This window comes from Mesoplodon bidens (genome assembly GCF_964165515.1).
Source record: "Mesoplodon bidens genome assembly, chromosome: 9".
NCBI lineage: Eukaryota > Metazoa > Chordata > Mammalia > Artiodactyla > Ziphiidae > Mesoplodon > Mesoplodon bidens.
In genome coordinates this window covers 82,425,385-82,443,121 of record NC_138166.1, presented here as the reverse complement: position 1 = coordinate 82,443,121, position 17,737 = coordinate 82,425,385, and the positions used below count along the sequence as shown (strand labels likewise).

At 41.8% G+C, this 17,737-nt stretch overlaps 1 protein-coding gene across 2 annotated transcripts in view; it reads right to left on the bottom strand.

Moving 5' to 3' along the window:
- SND1 (staphylococcal nuclease and tudor domain containing 1) overlaps positions 1-17,737 on the bottom strand; it is a 427,993-nt gene that overhangs the window by 356,917 nt on the left and 53,339 nt on the right. For both annotated transcript variants that reach the window (XM_081244332.1, XM_081244333.1), the window contains exons 5-9: positions 14,233-14,393; positions 13,357-13,448; positions 12,576-12,734; positions 10,981-11,087; positions 8,379-8,469 (exon numbers count right to left, since the gene is read on the bottom strand). In XM_081244332.1, the coding sequence (XP_081100458.1) occupies positions 8,379-8,469; positions 10,981-11,087; positions 12,576-12,734; positions 13,357-13,448; positions 14,233-14,393 (610 nt within the window). The remainder of the gene's footprint in view (positions 1-8,378; positions 8,470-10,980; positions 11,088-12,575; positions 12,735-13,356; positions 13,449-14,232; positions 14,394-17,737) is intronic.

The window sequence follows — 17,737 nt, the reverse complement described above, 5'->3', positions numbered from 1 at the left end:
ACCCTTTGTCCTCACACAGTACAAAGCGCCACTTTCTGATGCAAATACCCCTAGGCACCCAAGCGCAAGCCAACAAACTGGACACCGTTAAGAGGTACTTAAAAGGAAGCCAAGCATCAGACAAATTCCCACAGAGGAGCAGCCGACAAAATACCCGGCCCATACTCCTCATAACTGTCAAGGTCATCAAAAGCAAAGAAAATCTGAGAAACGATCAAATCTAAGAGGAGCTTAACGAGATATGACAACTAAATTTAGCGTGCTATTGAGGATGAGATTCTGCAACAGAAAACAGACATTAGAGGGAAAGTAACTTTAGGTGATAATAATGTATCAATGCTGATATACTACTTACAATCGATGTGCCATAATCATGTCAGACAATAATAAGGGAAGCTGGGGGGGAGTGGTGAAAGGGGTTAATGTGGGAACTCCGTAGTATCTGTTAATTTTTCTGTAAATCTAAAACTCTTCTAAAAATAGTCTCAATTTAAAAAGCTAGGTAAATGTTTACAAGTCTTTCCTAATTCAATCATTTTCTTATCAGCAAATTAGTTTGCTAACTTAGGCTACAAACCAAGTCTTGACCTCTTTTTGGTATAGGAGGGGCCAACTTCCTAGCCAGACCATCCCCAGAACTTCCTTTTCATCTGAAAGCCATATGACAAAAGGTCAAGGAAGTAGCTAGTATTTTTTTGTTCTCTCCACGTTACCAAATAGGAATATAAAAGTCTAGCCAAAAATACTAAATATGCTTCCTTAAAAACCATCTCAGAGGGCTTCCCTGGTGGCGCAGTGGTTGAGAGTCTGCCTGCCGATGCAGGGGACACGGGTTCGTGCCCCGGTCGGGGAGGATCCCACATGCCGCGGAGTGGCTGGGCCTGTGAGCCATGGCCGCTAAGCCTGCGCGTCCGGAGCCTGTGCTCCGCAACAGGAGAGGCCACAAGAGTGAGAGGCCCACGTACCGCAAAAAAAAAACCATCTCAGAGAGACATGATAATGAACTCCATTCAAAGCTATGACATTTTTGCACAGCAAAAAATCATCAGGGCCAAACCAAATAAGTACTAGAATCCACTGCATCCATGGATAGCTTATAACCTGACCTCCAAAACTGGACATGGCCAACAATATCACAAAGTTAACTACTTAGGGATATCTCCCAGATGAAGCCCTAAAGGGTAATAAGCTCCTTGAGAACGGGAACCACTTCTCATTCTTTTGCATCTTCTCAAAGCACCTAGTTTGGGGCTCTGTTGGTTAAGCAATCAATTGGTACAGAGAACCAAGCTAGCGGCCTCTATCTTACCAGGCCGGGCAGTGAGAAGACTCCACCCCCTCTCCCCACCCCCAAGTGTTATTCAGGTCTGTGAAATCTGCAAGGCCCAAGCATCCAGCAGCAGGGACAGGGAAGCCAAGCCATGTGCTCAAGGGACCATATGGCTACCAACAGCACAGATCAGCTAAAACGCCACAGGGAAGGCAGGCAGGAAACTGGCAAGCCACGACAGGCACAAAAGTCTCAAGTAGGCTCAGCTAATCGCTGTGAAGTGAACATTCCTCTCTGCTAACCTGGAGAGACAAGGATAGCCCTCCCTAGCATTTCCTTTCTTAAGAAGAGAAGTTGCTTAAGCAGAGAATGGAAACCAGTCTTTCAGTGCCACATGTATCCAGAGAATACTTTGTTGAGTTTCAAATTTCTCAGAAGTGAGACTCTCGGCCAACATACCAACCTACAGCTTTGCATCAGTTCCAGAAGTCACCCAGAGGGTCCCAGAGGCACCTGGTTAAAGAGTTCACAGGTCACCTTTAGCAGGCTTTGCAAGCTATTTAGCTGTTCCCTGTACAATTAATTCCTGGGAGACAGTGGTCCTCTCTTCAGCAGTCACTCTATTTGTTCAGGCCTTAGGGTCACACCAGGCTCAGAGCAGAATCCTTCAGCAAGAACTTGCAGGACTGTCAGACTATGTTAGGGAAGGCCCAAGGCACGTGCTTAGGACCTTTTTAGGTTTCCTTGAAAGAGTAGTTTGTCATTAACAAATGTTTTAAATTAGGCAAAATGACTACAAAACTGCAGCTGGGTTCTAGCTTATGAAAAGAAATACAGATCATTTTCCCTTTTACATTTAATGCTGATATCCCATGTTCTACAACAGGGTTTGGTAAACTGTGGCCAAGGGCCCACCACTTACTCTTGTAAATAAAGTTTTAGTGGAACACAGCCCATCATTTACATACTACCCACAGCTGTTTTCTTGCTACAGTGGCAGAATTGAGTAGTTGCAAAGAGACTATATGACCCAGAAAGCCTAAAATATTTACTACATAGTCCCTTAAGAAAACGTTGGTCAAGCTCTGCTCTACAACATATTAGAAAATGCACACACATGGGATATACACTAGTTACCATTCCTGGGGAGCTATTTGGCAAATATCCTCCAAAATACTCCTAAGGAAATAACTTCCATTTACATAGAGATTTATTCCATTTTCTAAAAAATGGAAAAGTGATAAACTACATAATAACTTACTGGGGACTAGTTAAATAAATTATGATGCAGCCTTATAATGGAACACTGTGAGCAATAAAGCAAGTTCAAATATTTATTTTGTTACTCTCCCTAAATACCTCTACACAAAAAAAAAAGGGTTTGGGGGGCTGTTTTTTTTTTTATTTTGTTTTGTTTTGTTGTTTGCCAAAAGCCCAAAAGGACAAAGATAATGCGAGAGAAGAAAATAGCAACAAAACTTGGAAGCTGGAAAGCAGAGGGATGAGTGGTAACTGACTCCACAGACTCACAAAAGCTAAATCCTGAGCTAGTGGTGAGAAAAGAAAATAGCCTTTCTGATTTATACTGCAGACTTCCCCTACCCAAGAGTAAGAAACTATCAAATCAGGAATCTCAAGGGAGGATGAAAATAAGGCCCCAAACTAGGACTGGTTTAAAATCTATGTAAGAAGCACATGGATTTCAAGATGTATACCCTAAATCCCATACATAAGGGTTCATTGCTCCTAAGCCAGGGTTGAATACCTAATTCTTTGAGAGAGACAACCAAGGATCACCACATATCTGAGGAAAGCCTCTAATATGAAAAATAAGAGATCAAAATAACCAAAGAGAATTAAAAACAACTTAGACAACAAAGACTATGCAGGGAGAAAAAAATCTTCAAAAAATTATTATTAATTCCTCAAAAACCTAACAGATGATATTCATCTTTGAAGTAAGTATTACATGTTATTTTTTAAACTGTATAAGAGAAACATTCAGAGAACAAAGAAAGCTCTTAGAAATTAAAACACAGCATCATAAATGAAATATCTAATAGAAGAGATGAGAGACAAATATGAAGATATCTAGAAAGAAAAGACAAAAAGATGGAAAATATTAAGAAAAAAATTAGAAGACTAGTCCATGAAGTCAAATATCCAAACAGGAATTCTAGAAAAACAGAGAGCAGCTAAACTAGATGGAAATCAACAAAATAGTTGAAATTCCCAGACATAAAGGACTAAAAATTAAACCACAACATGCTCACACATTGATAAACAAAGAGCATCATTGTGAAATTTCAGAATAAAGAAGAATTTGCTAACAGCTTACAGAAATAAAAATATATCATAAGGATGAGAGATCAGACTACTAAAATACGTGGGAAAAAAAACTCCAATAGATAAATGACAGTGGAGCATTGCCTTCATAATTCTAAAAGAAAATAACTTCCAACATAAAATTCTATACCCACCTAAACTATCATGTGTAATAACAGAGTAGATATGAAAGGTCTCAAAAAATTTACCTACCAAGCACTCTTTTCCCAAGAAGCTACAGAATGTGTGCCACCGAAATAAAGTAGTAAATCATAAAGAAGCCAAAAGATCCAGCAAACATAGTACCAATCCAGGAGTGAGGCAAAGAAAAACTCAGGATAATGGTAAAGAAATCGAAAGATGACAGCTTTATAAAAGAAAAAAAAAGAACTAATCCAGACTGGTACAGGTTACAAGGCTCCTGGAAAGTAGTATTAAAAAAGATAAAGGATAACAAACTGAATCAATGTCTTGTGAAGAGATTTAGACAGCCAGAATGTGGGGGTTGAATTAATAAGTATGAGAAAGATATATACAGAAATTTTAAAATAATTATTACCTCCAAGGAAAACAAAAAATCATGCAGGAAATGAAAAGTATTCATAATATGCTATATGGCTCGGAAGTGATTAGCATTTACAAAGTAAACATTGAATATTAATTGAGCCAGAATTATGATATAGTCCTATTAGAAGGCATAGAGAAAAGTACATGAACACCCATGTGTGAAAAAACTAAATCTTCACCTTCCATGTGTGAAGGAAAAGGGGTTATGCCTGAAAAATCAAGAGCCAGCAATGTAACATTTTATTCCAAGACATGGATTAGCAAAGAGTTGAAAATGGCTGCCTCTAGGGAAAGGGAAACAGACAGTACATTTCTTAAGCAGAGAATAGAGTTCTTTAAAAATGTTTACATAAATGGCTGCCTCAAGGGAGAGGGAAACAGACAGTACATTTCTTTTTTCCTTTTTTTTTTTTTTTTTAAAGTGACTCAGCCCTTGCAGTGTTGTTTTGGGAGGTCACCACTCTTTTTTATTTTATTTATTTTATTTATTTATTTATTTATTTTTGGCTGTATTGGGTCTTCATTGCTGCACGCAGGCTTTCTCCAGTTGCTGCGAGCAGGGGCTGCTCTTCGTTGCAGTGCGCAGGCTCTAGGAGGGCAGACTTTCAGTAGATGTGGCACGTGTGTTCAGTAGTTGTGGCTCGTGTGCTCTAGAGCACAGGCTCGGTAGTTGTGGCGCGTGGGCTTAGTTGCTCCGCGACATGTAGGATCTTCCCAGGCCAGGGCTCAAACCCATGTCCCCTGCATTGGCAGGTGGATTCTTAACCACTGCACAACCAGGGAAGCCCCCAGACAGTACATTTCTTAAGAAGACCCTAGAGTTCTTTAAAAATGTTTACGTGTTAAAAATACAAACTTAAAAATTATATACAAAGGAATACAAGTCAGGACTATTCAAAAGTGGCTGCCAGTCTGCAATGAGATAAGGCGCTTGTAGCAGAACATAAATCAACTACATCACTGAGAACATTGCTGACATTTTTTCTGTAGCAAGATTTTCTTGATGAAAGCAGCAATGCCTTGGTTTACATTCTGGCTCAAGCTCCTTATATCAAGGTACTCTGAGTAGGACTGGTATAGATCAAGGGTCAGCAGACTTTTTCGGTAAAGGGCCAGATAGCAAATATTTTACACTTTGCAGGCCATATGGTCTCTGTCACAACCACTCACCTCTGCCACCATATCACAAAAACAGCTCTAGACAATATGTAAACGAACAGACGTGGCTATGTGCCAACTTACTCATGACACTGAAATTTGAATTTCATATTATTTCAATGTGCCACAGAAAATTTTTTTCTACGTAAAATCCATTCTTAGCTCACAGGCCACACAAAAACAAGTGACGGGCCAAATCTGGCCCGTGGGCCATAGTTTGCCAACCTCCGAGATTGACAGTATGATCAACTTTGTTTTTAAAAAAAAAACCTGTGTCATAGTAATTTCATCTAGTATGAGTGTTTTTCCTTCTTTTTTAGGTTTTTTTCCTGTTTTAAAAACAAAAATAATGCTGAAGAATTTCCAAAATTCAGTAGGTTTCAAAAACAATTTATCTACCTATAAACACCTTTTTCTCTCTACTCTCTGAACAGGTCTATATCCAAATGACCTAAATTTATATTTAGGATACTACAGGATCCTTAATCAGTTGGCTTTTAGAGGCAATCTCCTCTACTCTGGCATTGTAACAAATAAAATTTCATTGTAATTAAAAACAAAAGCAAAAAAATGCCTCACCCTGTTTTAAAACAAAACAAAAAAGACAAAACATAGATTCTGGAATCCTTGATTTTTAAAAATGGAAGAAATGTCCTATAAATGTCCTAAAGCTCTCCTTTTTCTAGTTATCAATAAAATCATATTCAAGATAAATGCAAAGCCACTGACTCAATTGTCTAATCCTTTAGCTGAAGAATTTTTCTTCAGCTATGCCTTAGGTTCCCCAACCAGCCAAGGCCCAAAAACCCTTCAAAATCTTCTAGGTTTCTCTACAAACTCAATTTCAACTGAGAAGGGGCTGCTAGGGACAGTACAGGATAATGAGACCCTCCCAAGGGTCATCTACATCACTAATATCACAGATGCCCAAAGTGATGATGGTGAAAAATGGAAGGCTTGCCTCCTTGGTGAGTGAATTATCATCCTTTCATTGTGCAGTATAGTCTTTAGAACAGATTATAGGAAACATAAACACACCAAGTAAGTTTCAGTTAGGCAGAGCAGCCATGTCCAAGTTCCCAAGCTAGTATGGTCCTCACACAAAGAAGCAGGGGTCCATTCTGGTCTTCATCAAGATGTGGAAGATGCATAGGGAGTATCCAACCAGGGGCTCCTCCCACTAATGTCCACTAAAAGTCACGATTATACTTAATCTTACAGCTGCTTAGAGACCATCTACCAGAAGAGGGAAGGGGCCACTTGAACATTCTGTGAACTACTTTGGGCATCATAAAAGAGAAAGTGAAGAAATTCAGCCAATTCCTCAGAGACTTGTTAAAATTTTACCATTCTAAGAAAAAGCATTCCAGGATTTTTCAGACTGACAGTGCCACCTAGTGGCTTTGCATCTTAAACTCACTATTAGACATTTTTAGGACAGCCACTTCTCAAGCTCAAGGATATGGATATTTAACCACTTTAAGTCCATAAAGACAAAACTTCCATTATGTACTGCCAAAAGTAACAAAAAGTTAAAAACATTAGCAATTTTGGGAAAGTGAGGTCTACTACAGGTTCTAACACTCAAGGTAGCAAACCCCACAATGAAGGAAAAAACACTTTTACAGCACTCCTGCTGGACCCAAACAATCTATCCAGTAGCTCTAGTTCACATCAGAGAAATCCATCCCAGGACACATCAGTGGAGAGCACTCAATAAAACACATCACTAATTATTAGAGAAATGCAAATCAAAACTACAGTGAGGTATCACCTCACACCAGTTAGAATGGGCATCATCAGAAAATCTACAAACAACAAATGCTGGAGAGGGTGTGGAGAAAAGGGAGCTCTCCTACACTGTTGATGGGAATGTAAATTGATACAGCCACTATGGAGAAGAGTAGGGAGGTTCCTTAAAAAACTAAAAACAGAATTACCATATGACCCAGCAATCCCACTACTGGGCATATACCCAGAGAAAACCATAATTCAAAAAGACACATGCACCCCAGTGTTCACTGCAGCACTATTTACAATAGCCAGGTCATGGAAGCAACCTAAATGCCCATCGACAGACGAATGGATAAAGAAGATCTGGTACATATATACAATGGAATATTACTCAGCCATAAAAAGGAACGAAATTGGGTCATTTGTAGAGATGTGGATGGATCTAGAGACTGTCATACAGAGTGAAGTAAGTCAGAAAGAGAAAAACAAATATCATATATTAACGCATATATGTGGAACCTAGAAAAATGGTACAGATGACCCGGTTTTCAGGGCAGAAATAGAGACAGAGATGTAGAGAACAAACGTATGGACACCAAGGCAGGAAAGCCACGGGGGGGGGGGGGGGGGCGGTGTGTGTGTGTGTGTGTGTGTGTGTGATGAATTGGGCAATTGGGATTGACATGTATACACTAATGTGTATAAGATGGATGACTAATAAGAACCAGCTGTATAAAAAATAAATAAAATAAAATTCAAAAATTCAAGAAAAACACAAAACACATAACATTAGAAAAAATTCAAATCCACAAGAGTCCCAAAACAGAAAGGAGAGAAACTTGAAGTCATATATACTTGGGCATAAGAAATCTAAGAGAGGGAGTCCTCTGGCAGTCCAGTGGTAGGACTCGGTGCTTTCATTGCCATTGGCCCAGGTTCAATCCCTGGTGGGAACTAAGATCCTGCAAGCCATGCAGCATGGCCAAAAGAAGAAAAGAGAAATCTAAGAGAATGTCATTTGCTAAATGGACAGAACCTCCAGAATATAAGAGAGATTTCAAGGGGTCAATGTCTACAACTTTAACCCATGGACTTCTAATGAAGTTATGCAAATTCAAGGCAAGAAATTTAAGTTCTTACAGTTTCTAAGTCCGCTACAATAAATACACACGTGCATGCAATCATGCACACACATCCATGCAAGCCATGCAGTGGTTTGCCTAAAATAGAAATGCTTCAGCTCTTGACTGATTATTCAGAGCTCTGTATTATCACTAGCCTGACATTGTCCACAATGCATCTCCAGATGCTGAGAATGACTCACCTTGGCAACAAACTGCTTGTCCTTTTGGTCCAAATTAGCAGTGGGAGCCACATAGTCTCTCCATATTCTCAGCCTGCGCTCCTTGGCAAACCTGGCAACAAAGCAAGGATGCAAATCACTCAGATGGACTAGGTCAGCAATGGAATCCACCATCACCACAGGAGTAAACAGCACAGAATCCTACCCTATCTCATAGACAAGGCACCCAGCAGAAACGGCCAATCAAACCTGAACAAAGCACGACAGCCACAAGAAAAACTGTACAGCGGGCTTTCCTGGTGGTGCAGTGGTTGAGGGTCCGCCTGCCGATGCAGGGGACATGGGTTCGTGCCCCGGGCCGTGAAGATCCCACATGCCGCGGAGTGGCTGGGCCCGTGAGCCATGGCCGCTGAGCCTGTGCGTCCGGAGCCTGTGCTCCGCAACGGGAGAGGCCACAATAGTGAGAGGCCCGCGTACCGCAAAAAAAACAAAAACAAACAAACAAAAAAACTGTACAGCAACTGGAACTATCCAAGATGCATATATACCATAAACCCATGGCTGACAGGCTGAGGTCTGGGTGTACACTTTTCTGAGTCTGGACAGTACAAGTCCACCTCAATAATTAGCTCTTTTGGCTTATCAAGTACCTCCTGAGTGATTACTAAACGCCAGGCGCTGGAATGACGAACACAGAGCAACTACTCTCTTAAATGGGAGGGAGAACACACACATCCAACAAATATATTTTTTAAAAAGCATAGGCCTGCTCAATTTCCATTTGAATTATAAAAAGGTTGTCAGCAACCCAAATCCCACATGGAAAACAAGAACAAAATTGTCACTCTAGTGCAACTAATGATTATGAAAAATGGACAAAAATCCAATAGAATTTCACTGCCAAAAGGTAAAAAATCATGCTGGCAGAAATTTGTTTTAGAGTAATAAGCCCAGGAGACATTTTTTGAGTCAGACTAAGAGAGGGAAAGGGAATATGTGCAAAGATTTTTTTTTAATTATACATATATACACACACATATATTATATATATATATATATATATCAGTAAAAAACTGTCAAAGTATTTATTTAGAAATAAATGGATGGAGGGGAAAGGGACTATTAAACTATTATTTCTGAAAACAGTATTGCAACCTTTAAAAGCAGCATGTAGTAGTTGTGAAGCACGTGAAATTCTTCAATACAGATTTACCAACAATGCAAGCAAGTCTATAACACAGCATGCAAAACAATAGGCAAGTAATCATATCACTGAAATATGATTTGCATTCCTTGGTCTAAACCTGTTTTTCAGTGATGAGCACTCTTAAAAATCTCTTATAGATGTTATAAAACATGTAGAAGCTACTGTCACTGTAACTCACTTTCTTCAGAGAGAGGCAGGAACTTAAAGAATGCAAAAAGAACTACCAACCAAAATAATAATTTAGAATAACAGACTTACAGGATTTTCTGAACAACAATAAAAAAAATTGAGCATCATGAAATAATCAGAGGTATCTGGAATGCTGTGCTTGATAAGGGTATTGTATCTTTTGAATTTAATTGTGGAACATAAAAATACTAGGAAATTTGTACAATCACTGTGTTTTTTCAATCAGTCTACCTTTGTCAGGCATGCCGTATCAAATGGCCCAGATAAAAAATTCCAAGTATTTCTGCTTACAGGTACAGAAAGCTGTAAAAGAGCTAACAAAGGGGAAATACAGCCATTTAATTCACGTTCTTGCACATCTCTTAGCTGTGCACCTCAAAGGCAAAAATGGGAAGTTATCAAGACCATTTTAGTCTTATGACTCTGAAATAAGCCTCTGAAATAAGCCACACAGGCTTGAGTGGAATGTTGTCACTAGTGGTCCTGGCCTTCTACCTAAATGTATCCTGAGAGACAGTTGCTGGCACTCTGAGAACATCATCTCTATTCATCTCCCTGCTTCATTTTCTTCCATCTGCCCCATCAGGAGCATCAAGTTCACCTATATACCTGGAAACACTTTGAAACAGCCACTGATCTTGGCAATATCCAACTATCATTTGCCTGGAAATCAGTTATTGCTACATCTGCTTTAACCATGAGGCACCTAGCCAAAAACACCTCACAGTTGCATTAGCATTTATAACTACAACATACTGTTAGATAAATTAGGGCATTAGGCCTCGCAACAACATTGGATAGCTCTGTTTGGGGACCCACAGGCTCTATCTTTCCATCATATGCCTGGCTCCAGCCTGTATGTCAGGAAGCAGCTGATAAGCTATTTCACTGTCCTCAAATAAGTCTCAAGTTTATTTCATTTCAAATCCCTAAAACCTGGAATTTAAGTGAGGGGCTTGGAAAAACAGTGTACTGAAAACACTAAAAAAGCAAGTCAGGTGAAGAATAATGTCTGAGTGAAAAATCTAGGCCCTTAGTATACAGCACTGAATTACACTGAACCTGGAGATTTATAAGTAAGCCACTCCTCTCTGAGACCCTGGCCTCTTTTGGAATTTCCCTAATCCTTTACACTGACACGGATGGGTGAGAGAAGATCCCTAGATTTCTTCCCCTGAAGATCCCTACCAAGATCCTTGGCTGGAAGGCTTCCCCGACAGACCTTACCTCTCAGCCGCCCTCAGCTTTTCTGCACCCCGTGTGTAAACTGCAATCGACCAATCCACACAGCGGGCAAAACCTTCCTTCAGGAGGAGCTCTGTGATGTTGCCATTCTGAAAAACGAGGCACGTGAGAAAGCAGGCATAGATTAGATTCTATTGCAAGAGAATCCATTTCTCTAGACTTCTGACATGATTAACATTGCCATAATCTACTTTGCAGTTTAAAAAAAAAAAAAAGAAGAGGGCTTCCCTGGTGGCGCAGTGGTTGAGAGTCCGCCTGCCGATGCAGGGGACACGGGTTCATGCCCCGGTCTGGGAGGATCCCACATGCCACGGAGCGGCTGGGCCCGTGAGCCATGGCCGCTGAGCCTGCGCGTCTGGAGCCTGTGCTCCGCAACGGGAGAGGCCACAACAGTGAGAGGCCCACGTACCGCAAAAAAAAAAAAAAAGAAGAAGAAGAAGAAGAGCCATTTCTCTCATTAAGAAATCAGCCATAAGAGGGGAGATGCTGCTCTGCGACTCCTTTCAACAGCCTTGGCTTCACATCCCACAACACCCAGCACAGTAACTCTCACTTAACAGGGGTAGGATAAATGTTAGTGGCACTGAATGGAATTGACATTTCAATAGCTCTTCTGTGGGCAGAGGATGTTAATCTTCAGTAGAGATTATACCTATTATTTCCTTCCCTGAGATCAGCACTTACTCCCCTTTTCATAAGGGGAAAGCTGAAGAACAGGCTGAGTAAGGGATAACCTAAGTTACATTTTGCCCAGTGAACTGCAATTCACATTCTACTGTGACACAGAGCCATCTGGCAGGGCTCTGGCAGACAGCTAGCACTCCAGAAGAAACAGACATGACCTTGGCACATTCCAAACCAAGCCTCCCAGCCTTCCACAACTGCCATCATGGAAGAATTCTTTAGCCAAAGAGTAACAATAGTTTATTCTGTATTGGATAGAGGTTACAATAATGAAAACCTACTTAAACTTGGGTGTTAAAAAACAAAGTCATTTCCCATCCAAGAATACCCCACCTACCAAAGTATACAACAGAGTAAAACTCCCAATAGTCAGAACTACAAGAACTTAAAGAACCTAGTTCCTACACAAAAGCAGAGTTAGGCAGTAACTGGATAAGGCCTGGAACAGTTTTTCCATAGAATGGTTTCCTCTTCAGAGTTCTACCAAAACCTCACACAGCTAACTTCTAGACCTGCGTACAAACCTCACCAATCCCACCTACAAGCTTCATCACCACTTCTCACTGATGTGGCAACCTCCCACCTTTCTTATTGGTAAGCTTTAGGACCAGCCCTTGGGAAAATAAGTGCTAGAGTCCTTCCTCCCCTTATAAACCCAGGAACAACTGAGATGAGTTTTCTAAAAGTACAAACTTGCAGATTTATCCAATTCTATCAGGTAACTGATAACTCCCTAGAAAAGGCCTCAAAATCAGATGATAGTCCTGCCAAGATATTTCAGTGGCTCATAAATACAGAGAGGAAGAAGAAAAGCAAACTACAGCTCTTCAAACCCCAAGTGGAACCCCACACACACACCCCCCACATGGCCCAGTCTGCATAGGCACACTCACTGGATGAAGGATGGTACCCAGAATGTTCTGGTTGTGGCAGCTCTCCAGAATGATCTGGACATCTCTCTGAAGCAGTCGAGACTCGGTGAAAAATTTGGCTTCTGCGGCAAAAGGTTCTGGTGTTTCACTGCCATCTGCTTCCCGTCGAAAAGTTGGGCACTAAAGCAAAAGTAAGGCGAGTGGGTGATGCAGCCTAGTGTGAGTGCTGGGCTCGCTCAGGCCACAGGGAACCGTCCAAAAAGCACAAACCCCACAAAGCTGAGTTTGGAAAGGTCTCAAATCAGGTCTTTCAACCCTTTTTAAAGCATACTGATAAAATGCAACTAGAAATATCATCATCCCACACTTCTTGGTAAAGCAAACAAAACTCATGTTACCATGGGGAAAATTATCTTAAATATATCAATACTTGAAAATGACCCCTTGCCAAGAAGAGATTCACCACTGCCTCGCTTTAAATTCCTGATTATTTCTTTAATCAAAATGGGTATTTTATATTGACAAGCCACACTCAACGAACTTCAGAGCCTCCCATCCCCTCCTCTCTAGGTTTCAACAATCTTAGCACAGCCCACTCCAAACAGACCCTGAGTACTTAAAAAGTAAAGTCTTATTTGATCTAATTAGAACTGTCCAACCGCAAAGTTTAAAGTACTCTAGTCAATGTTAACGGCCCATATAAGAAAGAAACAGTACATACGAAGTCCCCAAGTAGAAGAGTCTGTCACTGAACGCTTCCACAAACTCTATCACCACCCCGTAGCCCAATGTATGATCTGACCTTGATCCCTGACAGCATGACGGTGACCAGGTAGTAGTCGGGCAGGAGCAGGGCCCTGACCACACTGCCGTCCCGAACGTGCTCGATGATAGCTGCATGACAGAACAAACACCTTGAGTCATAGCAAAAGTCGTGCCGAGGATAAACAATGCCCAATCAAACTGCCCGGAATGCAGTTCCTCTCCCCCAAACCCCAAGAAAGCCTCCCTCCAAGAGGTGACGAAGCACCGGCACATCATGAGTGTTCACACAACAGACTCTTGCCCAAACTATTCCTGGGGGATTTGGTTCAGACCAACTTCTACGTCTTTTGAACCTTCTGGGACCTCATGGCTTATACCTAAGCAACCTAGCTTATGGATAACAAAGCTTATCTGTGTACTGAGTGCCTGGCAAAAAAATAACAACAATTCAGGATTGGTAATAATTTTATTTTCCTGAGTCTGTCAGTTAATATGATCTCAAAGTAGGACCAAGAACTATACAGAATGTGTGTGTATGTGCATGCATGCATGCATGCACATGGGTACACGCATATGTGTTTAGCTATATACAGAATACACATTTCTACCTTGAAGTTTTGGGGACAGTATTTAGGTAGCCATCTTTTAGAGAAAACAAGAAGATCCCCCCTGTGCAAAATTATCAGCAATTTACTAGCTTGTAGCCGCAAAGGACTAACCTCAGCAAAATACATCTGATGCAACCTATATGAACTGGATTCAAGCTCCCTTCCAAAGTACCAGGGTGTTGTTTTACCCTTAACAATTTCCCTTGGGTACTAAAGTAGAATTGGTTTTATTAACCTCAAGAAGCTCAAGAGCAAATAGAGGGAAATCACCCTGAGTCATATCCGTCTTTCCCCGACAGCCTCACCATTAACAGGCTTCTGGTGGTGTGAGTCCACAAAGTGCCTTGGGTTCTCAATGGTATACTTGAGGTCCCGGAGAGTATGTGAACCATTCCCCTCACTCCACATTCCTTTCTTAGCTGCTTTTGCTTGCTCCTCACATTCCGAAAGCCGGTTCTGCTCAGGACTGGGACGTGAGAAATAATAAACACATGTGGTTAGTGAATTCACAACAGAAATATCAGGCTCATCTTTGATTCTGGGTTCCTTCAGCAACTTCTCCACTTGAAAAGACCAAAGAGTTTGTTTCACATCTGTGGCTGCAGACTCAGGCCTATAAACAGAAACCCATCATGAGTGCAACTTCTGGATTTCAGACTTACTCCCTCAAACAAAAGATTCAATCATAACAGCATTTAATGAGAGTATCCAAAGAACACATGTCTCGGTACTGCCACCATCAGTGATTACAAGAGAACAAGCTGGTGGCTCAGAAGGGAGCCGCTCCAGGAGGGAGAGCTTCATTTAACCACCCCAGATTCAGGAACTAGAATCCAGGCAGAGCTCGGCAGAACACAGTGCAGGGAAAGTGACTAAGAACCACCCTTACCCCCTGTTGTCCGCAGAACAGGGCTAGGGAATGCAGAACGAATACCATTACAGATAATATTACCCCAAAACTACCTACACATTCAATAAGGCCAGCTAAGCAAAGCAATCTGAAGACGGAAGCCTCCTTCATTAGACAGGAAACCAAACTACATACAAGAGCAGCCAGAAAGTCAGTAGACAGACCGGAAAAAAAAAAAAAACACCCCCCAAAACAACCAAACCCAGAAATGGCTCTGCTCTTCTCTCTCTCAGACGTATCTGAGCTGAAGTGAACCTGGAAAGCCTTTCCACGATGTCAGCGCCTCGTTCCATCAACAGCCTTCTGCAGAAACTGAAGCTCCCACCTTGACCAGTAAGGATTTTCAACAGGGACTCCTGACCTACAATTTCTCAAGCCAGAAATCCTCAGTACTGCTCTTTCCCTCCCCCCAACAACAACAAAAAAAAACAATCATCAGCTTCAAAGATCCAAAATTGCTGCCAGAATTCCACAGGGGGAAAAAAAATGTAGCTTGAGATAGAAGCAAACATCGAAACTGAGAAAAGAAGGCTTTAAGTCAAGACAACTTTGGAGAAAAAGGATTGGGACTCCAGGGGAGATATCTTTGTTGAGATGGTACAATACTGCTTTGGGCTTTTTAAAAATTCTTCATTCTGGTTGCAAATTGGATTCCAAAAAACACTGCAACAGTAATCATGCCAGCAACTGTCCTTAAGATACAACTTTGGCGTGCTTCCAAAATCAGGACCTAAGATAAATGTCGGAATTCAACAAATTCCCACATGCTCACACCCCAATTATAAGCTCTAGCCAACGACTCTTTAGAGTCATAAAGGACCAAAGAAGTATATGGTGACTGACTTGACCACAAAGTCTATGAAGGCAGGAAGGAGGCAAACCGTACATTTTGGCCTTTGTTCCTCCCCATCATTGGTACAGTTCATGCAAAGATTTATCTAAAGCTTCTTCTACAGCTACAGTCATAATATAACAAGGATTTAATGATTTAAAGAGCATCTTTAGGGAGTTCCCTGGTAGTCCAGTGGTTAGGACAATGCACTGCCATGGCCCCAGGTTCAATCCCTGGTCAGGAAACTAAGATCCCACAAGCTGTGTGGTACAGTCAAAAACTAAAAAAATAAAAAATAAAAAATAAGCCAGGGCTTCCCTGGTGGCGCAGTGGTTGAGAGTCCGCCTGCCGATGCAGCAGACACGGGTTCGTGCCCTGGTCCGGGAAGATCCCACATGTCGTGGAGCGGCTGGGCCCGTGAGCCGTGGCCGCTGGGCCTGCGCGTTCAGAGCCTGTGCTCCTCAACGGGAGAGGCCACAACAGTGAGAGGCCCACGTACTGCAAAAAAAAAAAAAAAAAAAAAAAAAAAAAAAAGCCAGGATTGGCTCAAGATGGCGGAGTAGAAGGCCATATTCTCACTCTGTCTTGTGAGAGCACCGAAAGCACAACTAACTGCTGAACAATCATCGACAGGAAGATGCTGGAACTCACCAAAAAAGATACCCCACATCCAAAGACAAAGGAGAAGCCACAATGAGACAGTAGGAGGGGCACAATCACAATAAAATCAAGTCCCATAACTGCTGGGTGGGTGACTCACAAACTGGAGAACACTTAGACCACAGAAGTCCACCCACTGAAGGTTCTGAGCCCCACGTCAGGCTTCCCAACCTGGGGGTCCGGCAATGGGAGGAGGAATTCCTAGAGAACCAGACTTTGAAGGCTAGTGGGATTTGATTGCAGGATATCAAGAGGACTGGGGAAAACAGACTCCACTCTTGCAGGGCACACACAAGGTACTGTGTGCATCAGGGCCCCGGGGAAGGAGCAGTGACCCCATAGGAGGCTGAACCAGACCTACCTGCTAGTGTTGGAGGGTCTCCTGCAGAGGCGGAGGGGTGGCTATGTCTCACCGTGAGGACAAGGACACTGGCAGCAGAAGTTCTGGGAAGTACTCCTTGGTGTGAGCCCTTCCAGAGTCCACCATTAGCCCCACCAAAGAGCCCGGGTAAGCTCCAGTGTTGGGTCACCTCAGGCCAAACAACCAACAGGGAGGGAACCCAGCCCCACCCATCAGCAGAGAAGCAGATTAAAGTTTTACTGAGCTCTGTCCACCAGAGCAACAACCAGCTCTACCCACCACCAGTCCCTCCCATCAGGAAACTTGCACAAGCCTCTGAGATAGCCTCATCTACTAGAGGACAGACAGCAGAAGCAAGAACTACAATCCTGCAGCCTGTGGAACAAAAACCACATTTACAGAAAAACAGACAAGATGAAAAGGCAGAGGGCTACGTACCACATGAAGGAACAAGATAAAACCCCAGAAAAACAACTAAATGAAGTGGAGATAGGCAACCTTCCAGAAAAAGAATTCAAAATAATGATAGTGAAGATGATCCAGGACCTCGGAAAAAGAATGGAGGCAAAGATCAAGAAGATGCAAGAAATGTTTAACAAAGACCTAGAAGAATTCAAGAACAAACAAAAAGAGATGAACAATACAATAACTGAAATGAAAACTACACTAGAAGGAATCAATAGCAGAATAACTGAGGCAGAAGAACGGATAAGTGACCTGGAAGACAGAGTGGTGGAATTCACTGCTGCGGAACAGAATAAAGAAAAAAGAATGAAAATAAATGAAGACAGCCTAAGAGACCTCTGGGACAATATTAAATGCAACAAAATTTGCATTATAGGGGTCAAAGAAGGAGAAGAGAGAGAGAAAGGACCCGAGAAAATATTTGAAGAGATTATAGTTGAAAACTTCCTAACATGGGAAAGGAAACAGCCACCCAAGTCCAGGAAGCACAGAGAGTCCCATACAGGATAAACCCAAGGAGAAACATGCCAAGACACATAGTAATCAAATTGGCAAAAATTAAAGACAAAGAAAAATTATTGA